Below are 26,921 nucleotides of genomic sequence, written 5' to 3' on the forward strand. Positions count from 1 at the left end.
TTCAAAGCCTGTCCTGATGCTTGGGCAGCCACCACTGCCCACTGTGATGTGGCCTCTCTGCAGGGAGCTTCAGGAGGCATCCAGCTGCAAATTCCCACTGACCCTGCTTGCCTCTCTCAGCTCTGCAGCTCATTTGTCTTCTCCTTGCATGTCACCAGGAGTGCTACAGACTGCAGTGCCCAGTCCCTCCATGCCACCTGCGTGTAGGCTTCCTTGAAGCAGAGTGTCCTGCTCTGAACAGTTTTGCTGAGTTTAGCCACAGCAGAAACCCAGACTAGTTAGTACTTGAAGGGTGGAGGTCAGGAGGATGGGGCCAGTGTTGCCTAGCAACAGGACAAGAGGTAAGGGGCACAAGCCTGAGCGCAGGGAGTTCTGTCTGAACATGGGAAGGAACCTCTTCACTCTGAGGGTGGTAGAGTCTCTGTCTCAGGAGTCATTCAGAGGCCCCCTGGATGTGTTCTGGGGCAGTGTGCTCTGGGTGAAGCTGCTGTGGCAGGGGGTTGGGTTAGGTGGTGTTTTGAGGTCCCTTCCAATCCCCACCGTCCTGTGATTGTGTGAAGTGTCCTCCTTGCCTCCACCAGTGTGCTTTCCTGCATTCAGGGACTCCTGTAGGAGCTGAAACTTCTCAGCACTTTGCAGCAGGGTTTCCAGTCCTCTGCACCTGACTGACACCACTGGAGTGCCCTCCAGGATCCTGGTGTGTGGCACAGGAGGCTTCGAGCCGCTTCATGCATGACTCACTGCAGTCACAGCATCTGCTAAAGGCTCTGCCATTGCCACAGCTTGGGAGGGTTGGGCAAGGCTTTTGGCTGGGACAAACACATGCCTGGTCTTCAAGGGCAGCAGCTCCTGGCATAGCTTATTCCTGAGCCTCTCAGTTTGGGTGGATTCAGTGAATCACTGTAGTGAGCTATTAAACCTGTGCTGACAGTGATGCATTTAATTGGAGGCAGCCACTTGCCTCATCTTAACTCCAAACACCTGGGAGAACCTGGCAGCTCCTGGCTGGGAAAGCCACCCCGACATTTTTCACCCTCAGCTTTTCATCTTCTCCTTCTCCCTGAGCTCTGTGCTGATGCCTGTCACCATAGTAATCTGCATGGAGCTCTCTGCTGCATTTTTGTGCCGAGTTAATAGAAGCCTTCATTAATACAGGACTTCTGAAGGAGGGATTTGGGTGCCCTTCCCTGCCTGGACGTGTCTGCAGCGGTTGACTTATCGAGTGTTCTGGAACCCAGCCTTTCCAGGGGAGGGGAGCTGCAGTGTCTCTGGTGGCACTTTAAAGATGGAGTTAATCTAAGTAAATTAGGAGCAGTTTATGCTCTGGCTTGCGCGCTGGTTTTGGTGCGTTAAGGATTTGAGTGCTGGTTGGGTGAGTCATAAATCAGCCTCCCATTATGACAGCTGCAGCCTGAACAGGGGGAAATAAGAATAATGGGATGTGTAAATTCCAGGATAAAATGTTTAATTGCAATAAACAAATGTTTAAGGAACATTTAGGTGGAATAGGCTCCCGAGATGTGCTACAGTTGCTGTGTCTGCAGCCACAGCCTCGGCAGAACTGTTGCACAGGCACAGAAGAGAGTCAGCAGCGTGCCCAGCCGTGGCTCAGGTCGGGGCTGGGGATGCTTTCTCCCTTTGCCAGACCAATGTCCTTAGCAGGCACCAGAGGGGCTGTTTTGGGAGCCTGCTGCTGGCACCTCTGACCTCTAAGAGCAGGCAGAGGCATGGAGTCAGAGTGTGTCCTGCTGCAGAAGAAGAGAGTCAACCAATGGGCAAGCCTCCTGTCGAGACCACACTGTAGGTACCTCCCTTCCACCTTGTTGCAGGCTGCTGAATGTAAAATGGCTGCTTGCTCTCTGGCTGGCATAGTCCTCTGCTGGCTGACAGCTTGTTATATGGAGAACAGTCATCCTTCAGAGACTGTGCCATAGCCTATGCAGAGTACCACTGGCACCCAGCACAGAAACTTCTGGAGTGGATTGAAAAGCAGTTCTGCACCAGCAACCTCAAGTGGAGGGCAGCTTCCTAGCCAGAGCATCACTTGGAGTTGCAGGAATCCTTGGAGCCAGTGGCTCAAATCCCTGAAAGGTCACCACTAAGCCCTTCATCTTTTCAAGAGCTCACTGAAAAGCAGCCCCTCTGAGATCCCTACCAGCAGCTCAGAGAGCTCAGATTGAGGTGACTCATTTGAGTAGAATCTTACTGAGTCCCTTTAGATTTCCCAGCCCCAAACCAAAGCAGGGTCTGGCTTGCTGCAGCCTCAAGGACTGCTGTGAAAAGAGGTGTCCTGTGAACTGCAAGAAATGAGGCCATGGCAGACTGCCTTCCACAATGGGATCTCAGCTGGAAACCAGCGTTGTGCCCCATTCCTTGGACACCCAGGGCTCAAGGTCTGGATCCAGTTGAGCTACCCTGCAGTGCATGCTACAGTTTAGGGCTCCTCAGCCAGGGCTTTGTGCCTCTGCAGCATGTTTGTGCTGGTGCATTTGTTGAGGGGAATAAGCCAGAATTCATGGCCTCAGTGGGGCTTTGCTAAATGCAGTGCTGGTGCATGACCTCAGACCTCCTCTCTGCCTTAAGGGAAGTTACTCTGCTTCTGTATCCTCCACTTTCAGCTCATGGAATAAGTTGCATGTTCACCTGAAACAGCAGAACTAAAAGAAAGGAGCATTAAAGAGCCAATGATAGTTCTGATAGGAAGCATTTCTAGCAGTGTCCCTGCCAGAGCTTTTGGTGCTTCTCCCATTGCAAATACCTTCAGTGCCTGTGGTTTGGGGGTGAGGGATGTAACTCTGCAGAGCAACTGATTTGGACATGATCCCTTGGCCCTCTGTGAGAATGTTCCTGGAGATCAAGCACAGTATCTGAGAGCACCCTGCAACTGATGTGTGTCCTTGGCAAGCCCCAGGAGAGTGAAAATCATTGTACAGCTGTACAATAACACAGCTGATGGTGAACTGAGGTGACTTTAAGGCTTAGCAGCAGGACAGCTGAAATGAATAATAGCATCATCACATTACCATTTAAGTAGAGAGAGGGAGATTAGCAATCAGATCATTAGTTAGCCTCAGCTGTGTCAAAGGGCTTACAAAGTTAAAAGCAGGACAGGCAGAGGTGGCAAGAGCAGCCCGTGGAAAGGAGAGCAAGTAGGATGCCCTTCAGAGAACAGGCAGTGAGTTATGGAATCACAGAACGTTAGGGATGGAGAGGGACCTTGAAAGATCCCCTGGGCCAGCCCTGCTGCCAGAGCCTCACACAGGAACACATCCAGGTGAGTTTTGCATGTCTCAGGAGAAGGAAGGGGACTCCACAGCCTCTCTGGGTAGCCTGCTGCAGGGCTCTGTCCCTCTCACAGTGAAAAGGTTTGTTTTTCCTTAAGTTCATGTGGAACCTTCCCATGGCTTCCTGGATGTGATCTGCATCTTCTGCAAGTACTCCCTTTGAAGGATTTGACCTCCTTGCGTCTGTGTGAGGAGAGGCTCAGCTGGGCTTTCCCCAGCCGTAAATAGCTGTGTATGAGCAACCAGAACAGGGTGTTTAAAACAACAGTCCTGACTCTAACAGTATTGCTTATAGAACTGGGGTACAGATGTCCTCCCAGCACCTGAAAAGGGCCTACAAGAAGGCTGGAGGGAGACTGTTTACAAAGGCCTGCAGTGATAAGATGAGGGGCAATGGCTTCAAACTGGAGAGGAGTAGATTTAGATTGGATGTTAGGAACAAGTTCTGCACCATGGGGGTGGTGGAACACTGGAACAGGCTGCCCAGGGAGGTGGTTGGGGCTGCAGCCCTGGAGATATTCAAGGTGAGGCTTGGCAGGGCTCTGGGCAGCCTGAGCTAGTTGCAGATGCCCCTGCTTACTGCAGAGGGGTTGGAGTGGATGGCCTTTGGAGGTGCCCTCCAGCCCAGACTGTTCTATAGCTCTCTGATCCCTTTGCATATTGCATGGGAATCCTAATAGCATGGAGGCTGCCCTGGGAAGCCAGACTGCATAGAAGTCTCTTGTGTTAGCTGGTGCTTTGGGGATCGAGGCAGTCATAGTGAAGTCTGTTCTGAAGTACTTGGCTTTGTGTTTAGGGAGAAGCAAAGTTGTTGCTGAAGTCTTGTCCACATGAGGCCAGTTCCATTTCTCCAGGGACAGCTGCTTCTGCAGCAGAAAAGAGGAGTTTGGAGAGGAGCTGGAGTGGGAGGAATAGGTTTATCCCAAGTGTGTTATGCAGTATTGTTCCCTTGAAAGGGAGGGGATCTGAGCTCCCCCTTTGCTACACAAGGATGAGGTCAGAGAGTAGGTTTGAGTTGGAGTCCTGATAGGTTCTGCAAACTACAGAAGAAAATTGCTCCTGGCAGGGTTTGTGCTTCTACTGCACTGCATTTGCTTTGGCTCTCTTTTTAGTATGTTGTTTTCTTCCATTGTCTTACTGACTTTTCCAGGCTCTTACTGAGTGCTACAGCTGGGGTGGTCTGATTGAAGGAACTTCAAAGAGTCAGGGTGTGGGGGCACACAGTGCTCCAGTCAGCACTGGGATTGTCTGTTGGGAAGAGGTGAGTCTTGAGTGCTACATTCAGCTTTGGGCTCCCCAGTTTAAGAGGAACAGAGATCTGCTGGAGAGGGTCCAGCAGAGGACTGTGAGGATGGTTAGGGGGACTGGAGCCTGATGAAGAGAGGCTGAGGGACCTGGGGCTCCTCAGTCTGGAAAAGAGAAGACTTAGAGGAGGTTTAATGAATGTTTATAAATAGCTGAGGGCTGGGGGTGTCAGGAGGGAGGGGACAGGCTCTGCTCACTTGCTCCCTGGGATAGGACAAGGAGCAATGGATGCAAGCTGCAGCACAGGAGGTTCCAGCTCAACACAAGGGGGAACTTCTTCACTGTAAGGGTCACAGCCCATTGGAGCAGGCTCCCCAGAGAGGTTGTGGAGTCCCCTTCTCTGGAGACTTTCCAGGCCCTGCTCTGGCAGGGGGGTTGGACCTGATGATCTCTTTGGGTCCCTTCCAACCCCTGCCATCCTGTGATCCCTTGAGTTGTTCTTTATTGGTTGGTTGTGGAACTTTGAAAGGTTCTCAGCCTATTTTGCTGCCTTTCTGCCATCTGTTCTGACTTAATCAGGGTGCCCCACCACCCTTAATTGTCAAGGGAGCCTACTGGGTTTGAAATTTCTCTACAAACAGGTTTTCAGCAAGATTGCTGCAGCTCAAGGGATGCTGGGAGACTGTGATAAAGTGGCTCTGTAGATGGAAAGATGTGATGCTAAAATACATCATACAGCAAAAGTAGGGAGTCTTTTAAAGTGATGTGCAGAGTTTGTGCCTCTGGGCGAGCAGGAGAAATCCTGTGCTGTGATTACACAATTACCTCTTCAGGCAGTGACTCTGTAGTGGGCTTTGGGGAGAGAGATGGGTAAATAACTTTCTCCTTGTTAAAAGCTGCCTTCACCTCATGTTTTTGTCTGCAGGCCTCCCAGCCAGAGCTGGCCATATGAATGACAAATCCCAATATCCCTCTCTGTGTTCAGCCATGGCACAGGATGTTCTGTGGTGGGAAGCAGCTGCTCTGCTGGCTGTTGTCACCAGTGTAGCTGTTTGCTTGAGCTGCTCCCTTTGCAATCAGTGGAGTCATGCATGTGGTTTCAGGATCCTTTGGACCTGGCCTGGCTTGCCTGTTGATTTTTGGCCTGCAAAGGGAGCCCAGTTCAGATGCAGAGACAGCTGTACTAGGTGAAACAAATCATCCATTGCCCAGGCAATTCCCTAACCTTCCTGGGGTTTGCTGTGCTGGCTGGCTCCATGCTGGCTGCACATGGCTCTCTGGTGCTGTTGGATTGAGTTCAGTGGGTACCCAAAGGTGTAGCTGCTCACCAGTGCTTCACTCCTATGGGAAGAGTTCCAAGGAAATTCAGAGGCCAGGGAAGGAGAGATCTGTGTCTCCAGAGTGCTTTCTAACCCTTTGACATCTGGAAAAGGCATTCATCTGCTGGTGCTGCAGGACATCCTAAAGGAGTCTGGGGAGGAGGGATGCACCTAGAGAAGAGGATCTGTGCAGGGAGAAGAGACAGGAGCATTGGTGCTGCCAAGCTGTGCTAGGGCCAAGAGGAATGTGTCTATGGCTGAGAGCTCTCTAATTCATTGTCTTGGCATTTTACTTGGGGTGTGAGCCTCAAACATCAGCAGAACTGGATCAGATCAGAATAGAAAGCATGCACAAGATAAGAATTCTCTTCCAGCCTCTCCCTGAGCAGGCACTGGCTCAGAAAAGCCTGAAATTATGAAGAAGGCATTTGTGAAAGTTTGAGTAGGTCCTGACTGTGTCTCTGTGCCATACCAGTTAAAAAAGAGGAAAAAGGGACCCTGGGGCTTCGTCCTTCAGTGATACTTCGAGTTCTGCTGCTTGCATCTGAAGCAAAGACCTCAGAGGATCTTGGGTGATATTCTGATGAACCCCAGAAGTTCTGTGAAGTGCCCAGTGATCAGCAGACTTGCTCTATCTTGGAGTTGGTAGGCTGCTTGGTGAAGATGGGAGATGTTTTCCTGTTGTTCCAGAATGACTGCAGCATAGTTTGCACCCCGAAGGAGGAAGGGGCCTTCTGTCCTGAGGCTAAGTTGTCTTCTCAAGGAAAGGGAAAAAGTCAGGGTTTCATATCTTCACACCTGTTATCCTTGAGGGCCTTTCAGATAAGATCTCCTGCCTTCCCTAGCACATGGACAGCCTCAGGCTGCAGGAGCAGCATCTTCAGTGTCTCCTGCTGGCAGCTCTTCCATCTTGTGCAAGGTATTTAAATGCTGAAATCTAACCAGAGACCAAAGTCGAGGCTGAGACTCCTTCAGGTACTCAAACATAGGGGTCTCATATCAGAGAGTGCCAGTTAGTGCCTTTACTCTTGTGAGGAACAGGCTTGAGGGGAGTACAGTTGTCTGTGCCTCAACAGTCTTTCATTTCCCCTAGCTTTGTGCTTGTTGGAAAAGCAACTTAAATCAAGCTTCTGCATTCAACCAAATGGCTTGCTGGTTTTGTGAAGGAGAAAGCAAAATGCTTGTTTCAGTCTAAGTCTCAGCTTGATGTGAATTGACTTGACCACTGTTAGCTCTCAGTAGATGGCCAGTCTGACTGTACTGAGTTGGGTCTTGCTGGGGGGAAGCCCTGCCTGCAGTACACAACACTCTTGTTGCTTTCAGATTGCCTCTTTAAGGCAGCATAGAAACCAGCCCATGCTGCTGTGTTCAGTGGCTTTTGTAGCTAGCAAGTGGTACCTGATGCTCCCCTGGCTGGTGGAGGGGTTGCTGAAGCTGAAATCCTTTGCCCCTGCAGCCTGTCTGCATCCAAGGTCCCTGCTCAGTGTGAGGAGGTCTCCTGTGTGGAGGCACAGACCTCAGAGGGAAGTTGTGCGGCGCCCAACGGCTGGAGACAGCACACAACGTGACTGGAGTTATGTAATGGCTATGGCTTATTAAACAGCCTCACTGGAGGCATGAAAGATGGGAGGCTGATGAGACCCTGGTATGCTACATTGGATTTTTTCCTCTCTACTGAGCCAGCAATAAGTAGGTCTTATTTATTTACTTGTGGTGGGCGGTCACATAGAACTCCTGTCACAGAAGGGAGATCTCTGCCATCTAGCTTGGGTGTCTGCTCACATGCAGCCACCCAGTTTGCTGTTCTGAAGCAGTGCCTGTGATGAATTGAAAGACTTGTATGATGAAAAGCAGATCTATTGTTGGCCACTTGGTTTGTGTTTGGCCAGCTGGGCAGCAGGGAAATGACAGAGAGCAGGGAAATGACAGGCAGTGATGCTGCAGCCCGCTGCCTGTTCCTGCTCACGCTGTCTCTGCTGCTTTTCTTCTGGGTTTTCCTCTTCCTGAAGTGTCTTCCTTTAAAGAGCAGACAGAAATAATCTTGCTCCCAGAGGGAGTCAGATGAAGATGCTCTCGTTGAGTTGGAGAGACAGGCCGAGGCTGCAGTCAGAAATAGGCAAGGACAATACGGACTCCATGCATCCTTAGCACCTCACACATAGAGCACCCATGGAAAAACCCCAGAAACCTTCCCCCAGCCAGACCAAACCCCAGAGCTCGTTGGCTTCCCCTCATTGTCTGCCTTCCATTCAGCCCCAACAGGCCAAGACTGGCCAGGGAAAATCAGGCCTCCAAAGGCCACCGAGAGGCCTCCTGCCCCATGCTGCCAGATAAGGACTCCCTCCAGAGAGCCAAAAGGAGGGAGAAAAGAGACTGAGTTGGCCTTGCTGCCAGCTTACAGAGAGCAGAATTATGGGATGGAAGCCCAGAATGCAAATCACAGCCTGGGCTGCATCCAAAGCAGCCTTGCCAGCAGATCCGGAGAGGGGATTCTGACACCTTGCTCTGCTCTGCTGAGACCTCACCTGCAGTACTGTGTCTGGGTCTGCAGCCATCGATATAGGAAGGACCTGGACCTGATGGAGAGGGTCCAGAGGAGGGCCATGAGAATAATCAGGGGGCCGAAACACCTCTGCTGTGAGGACAGGCTGAGGGAGCTGGGGGTGTTCAGAAGAGGAGGCTTCGGGGAGACCGAATAGCCTGCCAGTATCTGAAGTGGGCTACAGGAAGGATGGAGAGAGACTGTTTGCAACAGCCTGCAGTGACAGGACCAGGGGCAATGGCTTCAAACTAGAGAAGAGCAGATTTAGATTGGATGTTAGGAGCAAGTTCTTTGCCATGAGGGTGGGGGAAGACTGGAGCAGGTTGTCCAGAGAGGGGGTTGAGGTCCCATCCCTGGAGATATTCAAGGTGAGGCTTGATGGGGCTCTGAGCAACCTGATCTAGTTGGGATGTCCCTGCTGGCTGCAGGGAGCTAGAACTGGATGACCTCTGGAGGTCCCTACCAGTCTGGACCACTTTTTGAATAACAGAATTTCCTGGGTCTGCCTCCTGGACTGCTCAGCCCCTGGGGGAATGCAGCTCTGTGGCTTCCTTAAAGGCAGGCAGCCTCCAGCTGCCACAAAGTGTTGTAGAGGCAATAGGGACACCCTCAGCCAGTCCATGTCTGGGTAATGATGTACAGTGGCTGGGAAAGAACCCTGCTAGAGGCAAAAAGTGATGCTCATCTACCTGAGCACATAGCATGCATTTTGGGAGGGAGGAAGATCACAGAATGTCAGGGGCTGGAAGGGGCCTTGAAAGCTCATCCAGTCCAACCCCCTGCCAGAGCAGGGCCACCTAGAGCAGGTTACACAGGAACACATCCAGGCAAGTTTTGACTATCTGCAGGGAGGGAGAGTCCACAACCCCCCTGGGCAGCCTGCTCCAATCCTCTGTCACCCTCACAGGGAATTTTTTTTTACCTCATATTTATATGAAACTTCCTATAGAATTAACCAGGTTGGAAGAGACCTTTGAGATCATCAAGTCCAGCCTATCACCCAACACCGTCTGATCAACTGAACCATGGCACCAAGTGCCTCATCCAGTCTCTTCCTAAACACCTCCAGTGATGGGGACTGCGCCACCTCCCTGGGCAGCACATTCCAGTGGCCAATCTCTCTTTCTTTTCTATGCCTCAACTTCCCTCCATTGCCCCTTGTCCTGTCACTGGGCACCACTGAGAAGAGGCTTTTGAAGGTGCCCGTAAGTGCTTCAGAGGTCGTTCTTGCATCTGTTCCTGTCTGGATTTTGCTCCCTGAGTCCCACACAGCTGGACTCATGCAGCCTGACTGAGCACTCAGCTGGGTCTTCCAGCACTACCATCCCACTGGTTTAAGTACACTTAGGTTGGCCTAGGGCTGGAGCTGCACGGTGGTGAGTCAGCCATGGAGGAAGTGAGGTGGCTGGCTTCACAGGCAGAGTGAGGTACAATAAGCACATCCTGTGTAAGGCTGCTAGCAAATGTGAATGGAGAGGCACATTCAGAACTCAGGGGCAGTCTGAAGGCTTTCACTGGGCAGGTAACTTCCAGTGAAGCAGCCTTTCCTACATCTGTTACTTTCTGCTGCACAGCTAGGCCTTGCACCTTACCTGCACATCTGGTCTCACTTTTGTCTCTTCAGCTAGGTATAAATATTTTGCAGCCACGCTTGGAAGGAGTCACAGAAAGCTGTCTTTACCTGCCAAGCCCTTCTACATTTGACTTTGGGGTCGAATGGGGGCTGAGCAAACTTGTTCTCTTGCTACTTGGTGTGCCTAATAATATTTATTATTCTTTTGCAGAACCCCAGCTGAAAGGAATTGTGACAAGGTTATTCAGCCAGCAGGAATACTTCCTGCAGATGCACCCAGATGGTACAATTGATGGGACCAAGGACGAAAACAGTGACTACAGTAAGAAAAATTAGCCTGTTTTGCAACTCAATTACAATCAAATGCATCACCTAGTGGGGCTTGCTTCTGCAGCTTTGGTTGTGAAGAGATCAAATTAGGAAGAAGCCAGCTGTTTCCTGCGAGCTTTTGCTGTCTCTCCTTCCCCTTTAAATCTTGCCTGTGTCAAGTCATATGTTTCCTCTCTGATCTTCTTCCCTCCTGCCCCGATTCTGTAACTGCCATCTGGGTGGGGTGGAGAATAAAACCCATGATTTGAGTTACTGCCAGGAGAGAGAGGAGATTATATTTATACAGATGCCACGTGGGTAAAGGATACAGGGAATTCTCTTTCCAAGGAGAAGAGGAGAAAATTGTTTCAATTATTTTGCCCTGAAAAATTCAGCAAGCATCAGGAATTTCCAGGCAGGAGGAAACCAGCTGTTCACTGCAGGCTGGTGCTTTGAGGCTAGTGTAGAAGCTGAGGGTATTGAATGACTTTTCCAAAGGAGGTCATCGTCCAAAACCTTGTTCAAAGGGGCTGGGTTCATACTGTCCAACACAGGACAGCAAAGTGCAGCAGATCCATGCAGGGTTTAAAGAGGGTTCTCAGATGCAGGAACCATGCTGGGTTAAAGGAATGCAGAGCAGCAGCACATCTTCCTTTGACAAAAGCACTAATTCTGTCAATAACAAAGCTCCCTAAAAGGTTTAAGCAAGTGCAGGATATTTTCTGCCACAGCTCTTCCATTTCATTGGTGTCAGATTGATGCTTCTGATTGGGCAGTAATAAGCTGAGATCTTTGGTGCCACAAACTGCATCAGCAGCATAGGTCTCAAGTCTTGATTTGTGTGAAGCTGCCTGTGCTGCTGCTGAAGGGACACCCTATCTAGCCTGCCCAGTATGCAAGGTCTCTTCCCAGCCATTACTAGACATGAACATGTTCTTCTGTGTGGATGAAGGGATGAACCTACTTTGTTCGGGTCCATATCTTACTCTAACTCAAAGAAGCTCCTATCTGGACTGAAGGTCTAGCTTCTTCAGGCAGGCCAGGCCTGGGCTGCAGGTGAGAGGTGCTTGCAGTGGTGCAGCACGTGTAGGAAGGCTCTGGCATGGCCCTGTGAAAGTGCACTTGCACAAGGGTGCCAGCCCTGCAGTCACAGTGCTTGCCCCCTCCCCAGGAAGCTGGCAGACTGCTGGGGCAGCATTGTTGTGTGTGGTGGGGCTGCTCTGCTACAGCTGTCCTTGGCCTGAGGTCTGTGCATGAAAGGCAATCTTGGGGAAGGTGGCAACTGAAACTGGGGGAGATTGACAAAGCCCCTGTGAAATGACCCAAGAGGCTGCACTCCCCAGAAGCCTGGCTTGTAGCAGATGTGAATGCTGGGGTTTAGTGCCTGTTTTTCACAACTGAAATCCATCCAGTGGCAGTGACACAGCTTCTGGTTAATGGTGGAGCAGAAGAGTCTGTGCACCTGCACGTGTTTTCACTCGGAGAGACCGAGCAGCTCTGTTCCTACCAGGAGGGTTTGGCCTTTATGATTTTCTCAGGCAGACACCAACACACGGGATGAGTTCAGTGGACTTTAGTGGGTGAGTAATGACCCAATTTTGGGTCATATTAGCTGCTTTTTTCTTAAAGAAGGAAGACATAGGGTGTTCTCAATCTGCAGAAAATCCCATTGGAGGCCTATTTGTCAACGACATGGGAAGAGCTGCTGGAGCTGACAGGGATTCATTACCCTCATCTGTCAGTGGGGACTGAACAACAAAGTAATGGGCTTAAATGGAAGCAGAGATGAATTTCAGTACACAGCAGAGGAGAATAAAATGTAAGGGCAGTTCTGCAATATTTCAGTCATGGGGACTGAGGGGAGAGGAGGGAAGCTGCTGCTGGCTGCACCCTAGTGAGGTACGGGGAGCTTCCTGAGCCCCCTTGGCTGAGGCTGGACCCCAGTTGCCCAAACAGTTCTCGCTGATGTTTCCTCTTAGAGATCAGTTTGGCAAGAGGCCAAGCACTTGTGAGCTGGGTGTGTCCACTCAGTCTTCTCAATAGATGGGCTGAAGGACACTTCTGGAGTGTAAATGCATCTGGTGAGATGGCAGCCCTGCCGTGGCGGCTCGGTGTGGGACAGGAGGCATCCTGCTGAGGCGTGCCAAGCCAATTGCTTCAAGGCATGGGGCTGTGTTGGAAAGTGTAGTTAATTTTTGTGAAAGGAGGTTGAAGCCAAAGAATTCCCCATCCCCTGATCTCAGGGGCTGTCAAAAGGCGGGGGGGGAAGAATAAAATCCAATCTGATAATATTTGGTTCCTGAAATGGCATTAAGGATGTGCTGGATTGGTCCTGTTGAGCTTTTAACCACCTGCTCTCCTTTGGAAACACTCACTCTGAGTCACCATTTCATATTGGATGAACCTTCTACTTGCAGCTACAAAACAAAATCCACACTCTTCACTTTGGAAATGCCAAAATAAAGCACACTATTTTTTGGGTCTTTTTTTCTGTTGCTCTAGACATTTCAGGTGTGGACCAAAAAGAAGGTCACAGCTCCCTTGTCGAGGTGAACAGCCTACACGTTGCCTTCACTGATCTTTTCTGCTTTAAAATAGTTCTCTAGAAACTTCTCCACCAGCCAGCTGGATGTCTGTGCAGTATTTCTGTGCAAGGGAAAAATTCATCAAAAGCTCTATAAGTAATATTTCTGTGTCCCTGGAGGGGGTTTGGTTAAATTGCATCCCATCCACTGGTAGAGAAGGAGTCTTGATGGTCACAGCAGGATCCTGCTCATCCTGAATGACCATCTGTGCTCCATGCAGAAGCCATCTTAGCATCACAGAATCGGTCAGGTTGGAAAAGACCTCTGGAATCAGTCCCACTGACCCTACTCTGCCAAGTTCACCACCCAAGCACCACATCTAAAAGACCTTTAAACCCATTCAGGGTTGGTGACTCCACCACCTCCCTGGGCAGCCTGTCCCAAGGTTTGTCCACTCTTGCTGTGCAAATTTGTTTCCTAATGTCCAGTCTAAACCTACCCAGTCTCAGCTTGGGGCCATTCCCTCTTGTTCTATCTCTAATTACCTGTGAGAAGAGACCAGCACCAGCCTCTCTGCAGTGTTCTTTGGAGACTTGATGGGGTGCTTGGTTGCATGGTTTAGTTGATTAGGTGGTGTTGGATGATGTGTTGGACTCGATGATCTTGAAGACTCTTCCGGTCTGGTCTGGTCTATTCTATTCTTGTAGGGGTCTCCCTTTAGTCTTTTCCAGCTAACCATCCCCAGCTCCTTCAGTCACTCTCCATCAGATTTATTCTCCAGGTCCTTCACAGCTTCCTTGCCCTCCTCTGCACTGGCTCCAGCACCTCTCCATCATCTCTCTGGTGTTGAGCACAGACAAGTGTGTGCTGAGTGCACATCCATACATCACTCTGTGTTCTGGAGCCATGCACTTGGTTATTCAAATCAGCATTATGAAAGGGAGCTTCATTTTGCTGGAACTCCTTAGGTTGGTTTGCTCTGGCAAAAGAAGCATTTCAAGTGAGGCACAGCATGTCCCTCAGATAGGTCTGCTGCAATTAACTGTTCTAATAAAAATCCAGTTATTTGTCTAGGAGGAACTGCTAATATTTAAGCAACTTTTAAAATTAATTGTCTGGTGCCCATTTTGTGTGTCTTCTTGAGGAGCTGATGGCATTTATTTTCCACCTCCTCTCACTTGAAGAAGAAGGGGAGGGATAAAAAAAGCCAAGCCCACAAGCCCAGAAGCCAAGTTTTAATGGCATTTGAACGGGCAGCCTGCCAGCTTCCCGCACAGCAGCGCCTGGGACATCTGTTCCTTCCAGCAGGCAGGGGAAGGCACCCCCCTCCATGTGAGCAAGGAGACAGAGCCTCTGCCCACTTGCACTGGGGTACATGAACAATCCTCTTTTAACCAGAGTGTGGGTTTGTGGAGTCCAAGGCCCCTCTTTGTGTTCTTGGTGATGGGATCTTTGCCTTCCAGCTCTGGTGGTCTCAGGTGGTCTTTCAGGGCTAACTGTTGCTTGCAGCATTATTGCTCCTTCCTGGGCTGAATAGAATTAACCAGGTTGGAATTACATAGGATAAACCAGGTTGGAAGAGACCTTCAAGATCATTGCATCCAACCCATCAACCAATCCAACACCATCTAATCAACTAAACCATGGCACCAAGCACCCCATCAAGTCTCCTCCTGAACACCTCCAGGGATGGTGACTCCACCACCTCCCCAGGCAGCACATTCCAATGGGCAATCACTCTCTCTGTATAGAACTTCTTCCTAATATCCAGCCTAAACCTCCCCTGGCACAGCCTGAGACTGTGTCCTCTTGTTCTGGTGCTGGTTGCCTGGGAGAAGAGACCAACCCCCACCTGGCTCCAACCTCCCTGCAGGGAGTTGTAGAGAGCAAGAAGGTCTCCCCTGAGCCTCCTCTTCTCCAGGCTAAGCAACCCCAGCTCCCTCAGTCAGGAAGAGACCTTTGAGATCATGGAATCCAACCTATCATCCAACACTATCTAATCGACTAAACCATGGCACCAAGCACCCCATCACTGATTCTTCATGAGAGCAGTAGGACCCCTTAGCTTGCCAGCATAGTCTGTGGTGATGGGACAATGGTTTCAAATTAAAGAGGAGATTTAGATTGGATGTTAGAAAGCAGTTCTGTACCATGAGGTTGGTGGAACGCTGGAACAGGTTGCCTAGGGAGGTAGTCGAGGTTTCCTCCCTGGAGATGATTCAAGGTGCCATGGTTTAGTCATGAGGTCTGTGGTGACAGGTTGGACTTGATGAGCTTTGAGGTCTCTTCCAGCCTTGGTGATTCTGTGAGGGTCAAGAGGGCTCTGGGCAACCTGATCTAGTTGAGAATGCCCCTGCTGACTACAGAGGGGGTTGGACTTGACCCTTGGAGGTTCCTTCCAACCCAGACTATTCTATGACAGTCCTGCAGAACATCTGAAAAGCCTCAGTAAATAGACAGTGCATGCACTGACCAGATGGAAACAGCCCAGCATATCCAGGCTATCATCTGGGGCCCTCCAGCCTGCAAAACAAAAAGATTAAGACTGTGGAAACCTCTGGAGATCTCCAGTCAGAAATCCTGCTTGTAGCTGGGTTGCCTTCAGATGTGCAGTGCCTTGTCTAGCTGTTTCACATGTCTCCAGGACTGAGCTGTTCCATAGCCTCCTAACCTTTCTGGTTCCAGTGCTGCACTGTTCTTTAAAGCCAGTCATGATTTCCTCCAAGGCTTTTGGCTGGAGCCTTACATCCTTTCAGTTGTGCTCCTCTCAGAGAGCCTGTCTCTGGCTGTCCCTGCTTCGAGCTGAACAAACACCATTTCTTTGTTCCTTCTTTCAAAGATAGTGCACCACAGCCTGCTGATCATCACAACAACCTTCCTCACTCCCTTCTGGATATTAGACCTCTCCATCTCGTGGTGCACCAAGGTTACTGTTGCCTGTTGCATCCTCTGTTGGTTCTCCCTTACTCATATGCAGCACTGATGGCTTGCTCCATTATCTCAGAACAGGTAGTCTGGTGTAAATTAGTTTAGCTACTCTGACTTACTGTTGCTTACATCAGCTGAGCACATGGACCACATCTTGCCTTACTCCTCCATTTCAGTAAGTGTTAGCCCAGAGTCTGAGCTGAGCATGCATGACAGGTTAGGCAGCTGAAAGCCTGCCCTAACGTGACAGTGGACAACATACTCATGGCTAAAGGGTTTAGGCCTGGAGCATGCTGAAAGTAGTATCATCGATAAGGGTCATAAGCAGGGTCAGGTGTAAATCCTGTCAGTGGTTGAAAAATGGTTAAGATGCAATGAAGGGAAAGAGGCAGATTTTTCTCCTCTGCCCATGAAGTAAAAGATTGTGTCTGTTCTGTGGAGCTGGCACAGAAAACTCACCACTCACGTTAGAAAAAGAGTTTGAAAAGCATTTAAGGCTTCTGGTTTTCACCTCAGCACACCCTGTGTCCAGTCCTGCTCTGCCCCAGCTGGTCCTCTTCCCTATCCCTGCAGCAAGAGAAGCACAGCCAGCAGGGTCAGGGAGGGGATTCTGCCCCTCTGCTCCACTCTGGTGAGACCACACCTGGAGTACTGCATCCAGTTCTGGGGCCTCTGTTACAGGAAGGCTCTGGAGGTGCTGGAGCATGTCCAGAGAAGGGCCATGAGGATGAGCAGAGGGCTGGAGCTGCTCTGCTATGGAGACAGACTGAGAGAGTTGGGGTTGTTTTGTTTGGAGAAGAAAAGGCTCTGAGGAGACCTTCTTGTGGCCTTCCAGTATCTGAATGGGGCTACAAGACAGCTGGGGAGGGACTTTTGAGGGTATCAGGGAGTGATAGGAGTGGGGGGAATGGATCCAAGCTAGAGGAGGTTAGATTTAGATTAGATGTGAGGAAGAAGTTGTTCCCCATGAGGGTGGTGAGAGCCTGGCACAGGTTGCCCAGGGAGGTGGTGGAAGCCTCATCCCTGGAGGTGTTTGCAGCCAGGCTGGATGTGGCTGTGAGCAGCCTGCTGCAGTGTGAGGTGTCCCTGCCCATGGCAGGGGGGTTGGGACTGGCTGAGCCTTGACAATTCTATGATTCTATGTTAACCAGAATTTGTTTTCCTGACAAAAAGAATGAGTCCAATGCTTACAAGCCTGGGTGAGGGTTCCCCCCCACTTGCCCATTTTTACATTCCTATAATAAAGCTTGTAAGCTTGTAAGTTGTGAGTGAAGATGGAATGTTCCCTTGGAAGCATGATAAGTAAAGGCTTCAGCTTCTTTAAAGGTGTTTCTAGATTTGAGTGCAGAAAGAGCTCTGAGAATTTACCAAGTCTTGATTGAGCTAAAGTACTTTGTTAATAGAAGATGACATTTGCTTCCTAGAACTCCTTTGGCTGTCAACTACCTGTGTTAGATGCATGCCCTCCTGCTTGCCTGCTCCCCTGCTCTGCCCTGTAGTACAGGAGGTGCTCTGTCACGTCTGAAACCCATGACTGGGGGCGGGGGGGTTGCTACCACGGTCTGCAGCAGGGTCTGAGGAAGCTTAAGAACTGGCAGTGCTGTAACATGGAGCACAACAGCATTGTTCTTGTGCTCTGTTAGTATGGTTAGGTGTACACAGAGATTTGGTGACATGCAAGTGCTGCCAAGGAGAAACTTCTTGCCCCCTGATTCTGGGCATTATCACCTCACTGCCTAACGACTGCATCACAAGTTTTCTGTGCAAGACAAATTGGCTGTAGGAAATGAGTGATGATTCCCATTTTGTTTCATTAGAAGCAGTAATATGCTCCATTTTTCAGTTGGCAGGGGGTGGAATTAGGGAAAGGGTGTTGCTTACAGACCTGTTAATTACAGAGAGGCTTAGACCTTCGTGGTAGTGAGGAAGTGATGGCAGCGTAAGTTCGGTTGGGTTAGTGAGCTCTGCAGCGGCAGAACTGTGCTGGAACACAGCTCCTGGATGCTGAGCAGCTGCACTGGGGTGCATTTGTCTCATCTGGGGGCAGTATCAGAGCAGCACCATCCTGGACTCTGGTTGTTCACAGAGCAGTAATCAGGCTGGGCTCCATTTGCTGTGTACATCTGTTGACATCCTCCCATGGAATCATAAATAGAGGCAGCGGCTTTCGCGAGCCCTCAGTGCAGGCTTTGGTGTCTGGCTGGATACGATGCTCAAAAGCATGGAAATGAGCTGATGGTAGGTTTCTGTTCACCAGACTTCTGGTGCCTCCCTCTTAGGCAGTGTGCTGAGAGGAGCCATCCAGTCTTCCTTGGGAACTGACTGATGGAAAAAGGAAAGCACTCAAGTGAAACTGGGACTCGTGAAGCCTTGTTGGAGACAGCCCTGCAACCAGCGTGGCCAAGGGCCTGGTTAGGTCTCTGGAGCACAGCGAGTGTCTCCTGTACTCTTTTCAGGTTCCACTTTTGGGAAGGTCTCCACCTCTGGGCTTTGAGCAAATGCACCAAGAGTTCAGGTTGAATGTAACCCCTGTCCTGTTACATTTTGGGCTCTGCTTTTTCTGCCTAGAAATTGTGTGAATCTTGGGGATTTGGTTCAGGTTTTGGTACTCTGACCTACTGGCTCCAAGGAAAGAATCAAGCTACAGCTTTGATTTGTTCTTCTTCTTTCTTTCTTTCCCCTCTTTTCTCTCCATGTTGGCTATAAATGTATTTTTTCTTGGAAAGGAATCCAGACACTTCTGTCTCCTGCCCTTTGCAGTAATTCACAGGCTGCACATGTGTGAGGCTCTTGGGGAGCACCTTTGGTTGGGTTAAATCCATGCATTACTTGCACATGCACACTGAACTAGTCTCTTCAAAGTGGGTGGTTGGGCTGAACTCAATTCCCTCCAGGAATTAATCCTGGAATACCAAGACTCATACCAGCCTGGCCTGAGGAGCTACAGCATTTTGCCAGTTCAGCCCAAGCTGCTTTATCCTTGAGGGCTGATGCTAACTCAGCAGTGGTCCTAGGGAAGGAAGAGCTGGGAGATGGCACTGTGAGGAGGAGGGCTGTTTGAACCGTTATATGAAGGCCTCTTTCTGCTGTGCTTGCTCCATTGTGATGTGTCAGGCATAAAACTTGATAAATTATCTATAACTCAGCTAGAGGATGATGCCCTTAACAGTCAGCTGGAAAGCTTCAGTCTGTGCTCTTTCACTCAGACTTTCACCTGCACTCTGCCCATTCACAGGTCTCCCCTGGGCTAATTAGAACACCCCAACGCTCTTGAAAAGTTTCAAGCAAGCTTTTGCAAATGAGTGATTTGGAAATCCATGGGAAATGCTTCGTGGAAGTGGAAGGCCACTCTGACCTTGTGATGAGGGAACCAGAAGAAATACTCTCCTTCCAGGGTAGCTGTGCAGGGAAGAGACCTTGAGCGAAATATTGCCTTTGAGTTTGTACTCGAGGTTCTGCCTGACCCTGTTGCCCATCTTTCCATGTCCTGAGTTCCCTGGGATGAGTTTAGTTACCTCTCCCAAAGCTGAAGCACAAGTTGTGCTGCAACATCTGGATGCTCTCGTCCCATAAAGCTCAGTGAAAGCAGAGCCATGCTTGTGCATTGGTGCTCAGGCTGTCAGTGCTGACAGTCCTCTCCTCTCCTCTCCTCTCCTCTCCTCTCCTCTCCTCTCCTCTCCTCTCCTCTTTGAGCCTGACATTGCATTCCTGTGCATTAATTCCCATGTGCTCGGGGGAAAGGTCTTTCAATGAGATTGCAGGATGTCAGGGCTTGGAAGGGACATCCAGAGCTCATGGAGTCCAACCCCCTTGCCAGAGCAGGACCATATGCATTATAATCAAGCACCCTGAAAGCTGAAGCATTGGCAGTGGGAAAAGTGAATGCCGTGGAAACCTCTCTGCTTCACTGTGGAAGTGCAGTGGTGGTTCACAGGATGTTAGGGGCTGGGAGGGAGCTCGGGAGATCGAGTCCAATGCCCTGCCAGAGCAGGACCATAGAATCTAGCACAGGTTGCACAGGTCACACAGGAACACATCCAGACAGGCTTGAAAGTCTCCAGAGAAGGATTCTCCACAACCTCTCTGACCCTCAGTGCAGAAGTTCCTCCTCATGTTGAGGTGGAACCTCCTGTGCTGTAGTTCATGTCCGTTGCCCCTTGTCCTATCCCAGGGTGCCACTGAGCAGAGCCTGTCCCCTCCCTCTTGTCCCCCAGCCCTCAGGTATTTAGAAACATTTGTTAAATGCCCTCTCAGTCTTCTCTTCCCCAGATGCAGGGTCTGCTTGGCATCAAGCAATATGGGTAATTTATTGGGAGGAAGTGGTTGCTATGCTTCCATCAATAAAAGTGCAGTAAAAATTGAGTGTTGAAAGGTCCTCTCTAGCATCTTACCTAGCACTGCTGCTGGGTGAGGAGCAGTTCTGCAGTGGAGAACTTTCTCTTCTCTTCTTTCTTCATTCCCTGGACAGCAAAGACCACAGGGGTAGGCACAGGGTCAAGTTACTTTGCATCCTTCTGGCCATGGCTGCTATCTGTAGACTACTTCAGCATATGGCAAATGCAAGAAAGTGTGACTAGGCTTAAACCTGTTTCAGAAGGAACTAAACTGTGTAGTGTCAGTGCATCTGCCATGGGCAAAGATGGGTACATGTGCAGTTACCACAGCTCAGCTGGCCTACAGAAAGCTGTCGAGATGTGCTAGCCTGGGTGCACACATGAGCCCTTGGCATTGCAAGGTGGTGATGAGACAGACTGTTGGGGGCATGAAAGCTTCTGGGAGACAGCCACAGTCAGTGCTCCTCAACATTTCAACCATAACCCCACAGCTGCAGGCATTTCCTGTAGCTGGAAGCAGGACTTTTGGTTGCAGTCAGGGTGTCAGGGAGTGATAGGACTGGGGGGAATGGAAAAAACCAGAAATGGGTAGATTCAGATTGGATGTTAGGAAGAAGCTCTTCCCCATGAGGGTGGTGAGAGCCTGGCACAGGTTGCCCAGGGAGGTGGTGGAAGCCTCATCCCTGGAGGTTTTTATGGCCAGGCTGGATGTGGCTGTGAGCTGAGAGAGTTGTTAGCCATTGGAATGTGCTGCCCAGGGAGGTGGTGGTGTCCCATCCCTGGAGGTGTTCAAGAGGGGACTGGAGGTAACACTTGGTGCCATGGTTTTGAGATGTTGGGTGACAGGTTGGACTTGCTGATCTTTGAGGTCTCTTCTAACCTTATTGATTGTATGAAGAAGCAGCAGCAGCAATGCAGGGTGGTGCCTCCATAACCTTTGTTTTCCTTTGCCTTTCACAGCCCTTTTCAACCTAATTCCCGTGGGTCTTCGCGTGGTGGCGATCCAAGGGGTGAAGGCAGGTTTGTACGTTGCCATGAACGCTGAGGGATATCTCTACAGCTCAGTAAGTACTTTGCACTGTTGGGTCCCTGGGGTGGTGTGGTTTGGTATGTGGGAGGGAAGAGGCTGCTTTGGGAGTGGCAGATGGTTTTTGTCTGGAAATGGTCACGTTTCAGCAGCCTGTTCACAAGAGAAGCAGGGGCAGATGCTGCAGGGGGGCACAGGGGGGACACCCTCCTGGCTGGAGGAGGGAGTTTTGTTCTGTATTACATTCTTTGCTGTATATTTCTGCATATATTGTCCATACTCTATGTTGTGTATATATCCATCTGCATTTCATCCTGCTTGTAAACATAGCTTATCTCATTTCTGCTTCTCTGACTGAGTTAGCCGTGGTCTCTTTGTGCGTGGGGGAGAACTGAGCTTTCTCTCACCACCACAATGCAATATTCACTGGAAAGGGTGAGAGATTTGTGGCACAGAGATTGGTGGCAATGTCTCCTTATCTGTGGAGATACACTTTGAGTAATCACTTCATGTGGGTCACGTTGTAGAGGAGCTTGCATGGTTGGCTTGGTTATAGTCTGGTTCCACACTTGTGAAGTGGCATGGGCTGAATGGAACTCCTTCTGAACTTGTGCCTGGCTAACTGACCATAGGTGGTAGCCCAAGGGGTGATGCTCTACTTCTGACTGCAGTATGAATCCACAGTAGCACCCTGACTTCATTGGAATGGTTCTGGAGGTTTCTGCTGGCAGGGTGATGCAGTGGAACAGAGCTTCCCTGTATCTGGGTGGTCTTTTAATGCACACAAAAGAGAAGTGAGGCTTTTTTTTCCCACTGACTTAATTCCCCTATAACTTCCTTAGGTGGCATGAAAGGGCATGAGGTTATTCGTAAGATTCTCATTTGAAGTAAGTAGTTGATTTTCACAGTGAATAATTGATTCAGTGATTTATTAAAGGTGGCAGCCCTTTGCAGGGGTGTTTTATGCCTCAAATAACTTTCCTCTAGGCCTGCCTAGTAAGAAGTGATGGTTAATAATGCACTTCTCATTTCTGTGGTTATGGTATCTTTAAAGTGTATAGCTGAGACTGTAATCTCTTCTGCCTTTGTGTACATTTGCAGTGCAGCAGTTCTGCTCCTGTCTAGGCATTGGCTTTGCTTTGAAAAGGTTCATGAGACTGCAGATAGGACCACTGACAGGACAAGGGTTCGAGTTGCTCCCATGCAGATTTTTCCCCTGTCTCTGTTCCTGGTCAGTTTTAAGGCTGTTTATGTGGTTGAGATTTCCCCCTTGAACTCGGGAGGTAACAAAGCTGTGTCTCTCCAGTGACTCAGGGTAGAAGGCAGCGAGTGGATGTGTTAGTATGCCTGGCAAGGTAGGTCTCAAAACTGGCTGCTTGTCAAGAAGAGACAGAGAGATCAATCTGGATCTCTGTGGATGCCAGACGCTTCCTGTTCTTTCATAGCCCAGTAAACATAAATGACTGCTTCTAAGTAAATTACACTGGTTTACTAACAATGAAAGCTTCCCCTTCTTGTAAGCTATCAGAGCCCTTAAGGTAATAGTGAGCATGGTGTGGTAGCCAGTTCTCAGGCGTGCTTCCCTCTAGGCTCAACCTCAGGACTGATGTCCTGCCCTGTGTTTGTGCAGTGCTGGGCATAAAAGGTCCTGGCCCTGTGGTGGGGCTCGTTGTACCTCTGGTGTCCTGTAAGTGAGGGCTGCAGGGAAACAGTGTGTGTCACAGAGCCACCTGCAGACCAGAGGGGTTGTGGTGCTTTGAGCCTTAACTGGGGCTTAAGAGCCCGATGGGGGCCAGGCTGAGAATCCCTTCCCAAGTCCCCTCTCCTCTTTTCCAATCGAGAGGGAAAGAAAGGGAAGGAGTAAATTCACCAAGGAATAATTAGGGCTCGGCTTGGAAGTAGAGAGGTAAAGAGTTTTCTTTAAACAGTATCTCTGTCTCTCTCTCTCTATATATATATGTAACAATAACAGGCAGGGTTCACAAGGGTAGGAAGCAAGGATGGATGGGAAAAGAAAGAAAGATGAAATACAAAAGCAGTCCTCTGCACAGTGTGGCAGCAGCAGGGAGGAGCTCGTGGCAGGGGAGCAGCAAGCCGGCAGCAACTCTTTGGTCCCCACGAGCCAGAAGGAAGAGAGCAGTGGCTGCAACGTCCTCCCCTTTATACCCCTGCTGGACAGGGCAGGGGGGGAGTGGAACAGACCAAGTCAGTTTCCTGGGGGAAAACACCCTCCAGGGAGGGCAAAAACTCTGACAAGCCCTCCCCCCTGCTGCCAGGATGGGCATAGCCCATCACAGGGCTCTTTTTGGAGCAGTGAGGGGCCAGCATCATCTGAACAAACTGTGCAAAGAAAGGAAGGGTGTGGGGTTCAGGCAGAAGAAGAAGTGGAGTAGGTTGGAAACATCATGTTTGGCAGCTGAGAGATTAGAGGCAATGCAGAGGAAAAGTGTCTCTGTATAGCAGTAGTGAGAAGATACAGAGGGTGGGAAGGACATAGCAAGAGAAGGTGGGTGGCAGGAGGACCATGTGTCCAGAAGACACTTCTGGTAGTCGTATAAGGTGTCCTAAAAGGCACCAGGTAGTACATGGATTCAAATAAAGGTGGTTTAGTGGGGCCTGCTTATTCCCAGCAAGTGTGTTTGTCTAAAGTAGGAAAATTGATCATGGAAAGCTATGGATGCAGCACAATGCTGGTGGTGCTCATGACATGCAGCAGCTCGATGGCATGCAGCTCTGTCTGCACTAGTGAGAGTTAAACTGCTCACTTCATCACAGAATGTCAGGGGCTGGAAGGGACCTTAAGAGATCTTCCAGTCCAACCCCCTGCCAGAGCAGGGTCACCTATCCCAGATTACACAGGAACTCATCCAGGTGAGTCCTGAATATCTCCAGAGAGGGAGACTCCACAGCCCCCTGGGCAGCCTGCTCCAGTGTTCTGTCACCCTCAGAGGGAAATAACTATGTCATGACTATGTCATTTCATGGTGCAAGGCTTGCACTTGCAGTAAAGGCCTGCTACTGGCCCACCTTTGGTCTAGGGAGATGGAACTTGCTAGACAATATTTCTTCTTGTGTTGACTGGCAGCACTGTTCCTGTCTTGCCTTAGTAAATCAACTGATTCGCTGTGGTTTAGAGCAGACCCCGAGGCAAGGAAAAGCGATATTTGTGGGTAAAGCCTGATGGGAGCAGAGTGTGGATCAAGCTACTCATAGCATCAAAGACAAGGGATGAGACCTAGGGTCCTGTAAGAGAAGTGGATGTGCCTGAGAACACCTCAGCCTGTTCAAGCAGTCGTCTTTGGATCCTGAAGATTTCCTGGGGGGCCAGGCTCCCACTCCAAGCCAACATTTGGAACAACTGTATCAATCTCATAGACTGTGCTGGGGAATTGCTTTGGACAGCACTTGACAGTGGCCCTGTGAGGCAAGCAGGGCCCCCATCTGTGCCACCTGAACCTGGCTGCTGCCTGTGCCAAAGGACACATCATCCCTGTTCCTCTGCTTCAGCAGACACTGGAGTATGGATTCTCCCCATCTTGAGCCCCTTTCCTCTGGTGTTGTCTGTACCTGGTTTTTTCACTGTCCTCTTCTGAGGGGTTTCTGAGGAGGGTAAATATTCCCCATAGATGTTGTTCACTCCTGCAGATCCATTGATGAATGAACTTGTTTTGCTGCTTGGCTCCCTCCTCTGTTGTCTGTCCCAGGCCTAGCGCTGCTGGGACTTCATGGAACACCGTCGAGGCCAGGACTGCTGTCAGACCACCTGGAGCCTTTCAGGGAAATGGGGGGGTGGATTGTTTGGGCTTTTTGTCTCTGCTTGAGTGCAGATTGTAACTGAGCACATCATGGCTGTGGGTTTGTTTTGGTGTGTTGGTGGTTGGCTTCTTTTTGGTGCTATTTCATCTGTGTGTGTGTGAGATGATGCTTGGGCTGACATCGTCTGCCCTGGATCAAACCAGAGGCTATTATCAGCCTGGGCTCAGAGATGCTTCATGCAGTTTCTTCTGAGTTTGGGCCAATGGGCTGTTGAATGAATGGGTTTGGAATCACCAGCCTTTGGCAAAAGTCTTGCTGGTACCAGTCAGCCCAAAAGGAGAGCCCAGTGGGGTCCTCCAAAGCTATACATGGTGGGAAGGCTCCTTGCAGAAAAATGCCAGGCCCTCCTGTGTGCTCAGCTGCTTTGATAGCTTTAGCAGTGAGTTTCCTCATCCCGTCTGCCTGGTTAGGGATGGGTAGGGGCAGTGTGGGGCTGGGTTGCTTGATTGAAGCTAGCCATAGATCCCTAGCCAGCTTCTGCATGCGTTAGATGCACTGGGAGGCAGTTGTTGTGACTCTGTGCATTGTTTGCCTACACCAGATACCTGCACTTGGGGTTTTCCTGACTTTTTTATTTCTACCTCTGAGGTCTGCTGAGGAATTAGGTGCTTAGCAAGAAAGAAAATTGGGTCTTGGCCTGAGGCACCTGGGTTTATAGACAGTGGAATACAAGAGACTGCCTTCATAACAAGTTTGTAGAGTCATTGGTGTGTTCCCATTTGGTTTCTTGTAAGGCAGGGTAGTTGTAAATTCCCCAGAGGTTTTTGTCAGCTCCTGCTCAGGGGAGTGACACAATTCAATGAGGATCTGCTGTTAGCATGTTGTGCCAAAGTAAAAATGCAGAGAATGAATGAAGGGCAGTGGGTATTACCTGCACCATCTCAGTGCTTGGGAAGCTGAGACCCAGAGCTGGTTTTTGCAGAGGAGAGGGGAGTGGGGAATGGTGAGGTACATCTTGCTCCAGTGAGTTTACAGCCTAATCATAACGGGAGAAGAAACAGAACATGCTCTCCTGTCTCTCTCTGGAGTTAAAAGTTCCTCCATGTAATTATTTCCCACTCTGGTGAACCTTTCTTTGTGAAGTTTCTCTCACTGAATGTTAGGGGTTGTAAGGGAGCTCTAGAGATCATCTCGTCCAGCACCCCTGCCAGAGCAGGATCGCACAGGAACACATCCAGGTGGGTTTGAAATATGTCCAGAGAGGGAGACTCCACAACCCAGTTTTCTCTCCATTGTCCCTGCTGCCACAGCTCACAGGGGCATGGGGAAAGGAGTGCCTGCAAAGTGTTTTGCCTCTCAGGCTGGATCTCCTGGAGCAGGTGCTCATCATGAGGTTGTAGAGCCTCCACAGGCCTTACCTAATCGCTCTGGGTACACCAAAATTGCAGCTCTCGATACAACGAACTGTATAATTCAGTGGCATTACAGCTGGGGTTGGTTTTGCCCCAAGTGCACAACACTTCTCTTCTCAAATGCACTACTCTCAGATATTCCTTGTTGTTTAACTGGAGTTCTAATTAGTTTGGAAATGGCAAATGGTGATACATAATTTATTGGAAAGACTGAGAGAATCCTAGCAGAGACAGAGGATGCAGAGGGCGGGGGGAAACTGGGTCGCTTATGAGAGCTCACTACGGTTTTACAGTACAAACCTGTGAGTTTGAAACGTTGAAATTAGAGCTTGAATCACTTCAAAGATTCCTGCTAATAAGGGGGATGATTATGCACAACAACAACAGCAAAAAAAAGAAGCTAAGCAGCATTGAAGAAACCCAAGTCACGTTAAGAGCTCAGCGTGTCTTTGCAGGTCCTTTTTTTCTGCTTCATCATTTTGCATAATAAACATGTCTTGCATAATAACAAACAAGCATCTGGGGAAGTATGTTTATTAACTGTGGCTTTTAATCTGCTTGCAAGGCTGTAACTATTTTGCTACAAGTCTTGGAGGGTTGCTGCTCTCTTGTTTATGCCTTCTCAAGGTCAGAGGCTGGAATCGATCATGCTGCATTCTCTCCCCTG

At 49.8% G+C, this 26,921-nt stretch overlaps 1 protein-coding gene across 3 annotated transcripts in view; it reads left to right on the plus strand.

Annotated features, from left to right (window-relative positions):
• The window catches only part of FGF12 (fibroblast growth factor 12), a 282,430-nt gene that overhangs the window by 174,370 nt on the left and 81,139 nt on the right, over positions 1–26,921 (plus strand). For all 3 annotated transcript variants that reach the window (XM_068145665.1, XM_068145663.1, XM_068145662.1), the window contains 2 exons: positions 10,175–10,285; positions 21,020–21,123. In XM_068145665.1, the coding sequence (XP_068001766.1) occupies positions 10,175–10,285; positions 21,020–21,123 (215 nt within the window). The remainder of the gene's footprint in view (positions 1–10,174; positions 10,286–21,019; positions 21,124–26,921) is intronic.

Source organism: Melanerpes formicivorus, unplaced genomic scaffold, assembly GCF_026170545.1.
Source record: "Melanerpes formicivorus ecotype bairdi unplaced genomic scaffold, bMelFor1.0.p_v2 SCAF_12, whole genome shotgun sequence".
Classification (NCBI taxonomy): domain Eukaryota; kingdom Metazoa; phylum Chordata; class Aves; order Piciformes; family Picidae; genus Melanerpes; species Melanerpes formicivorus.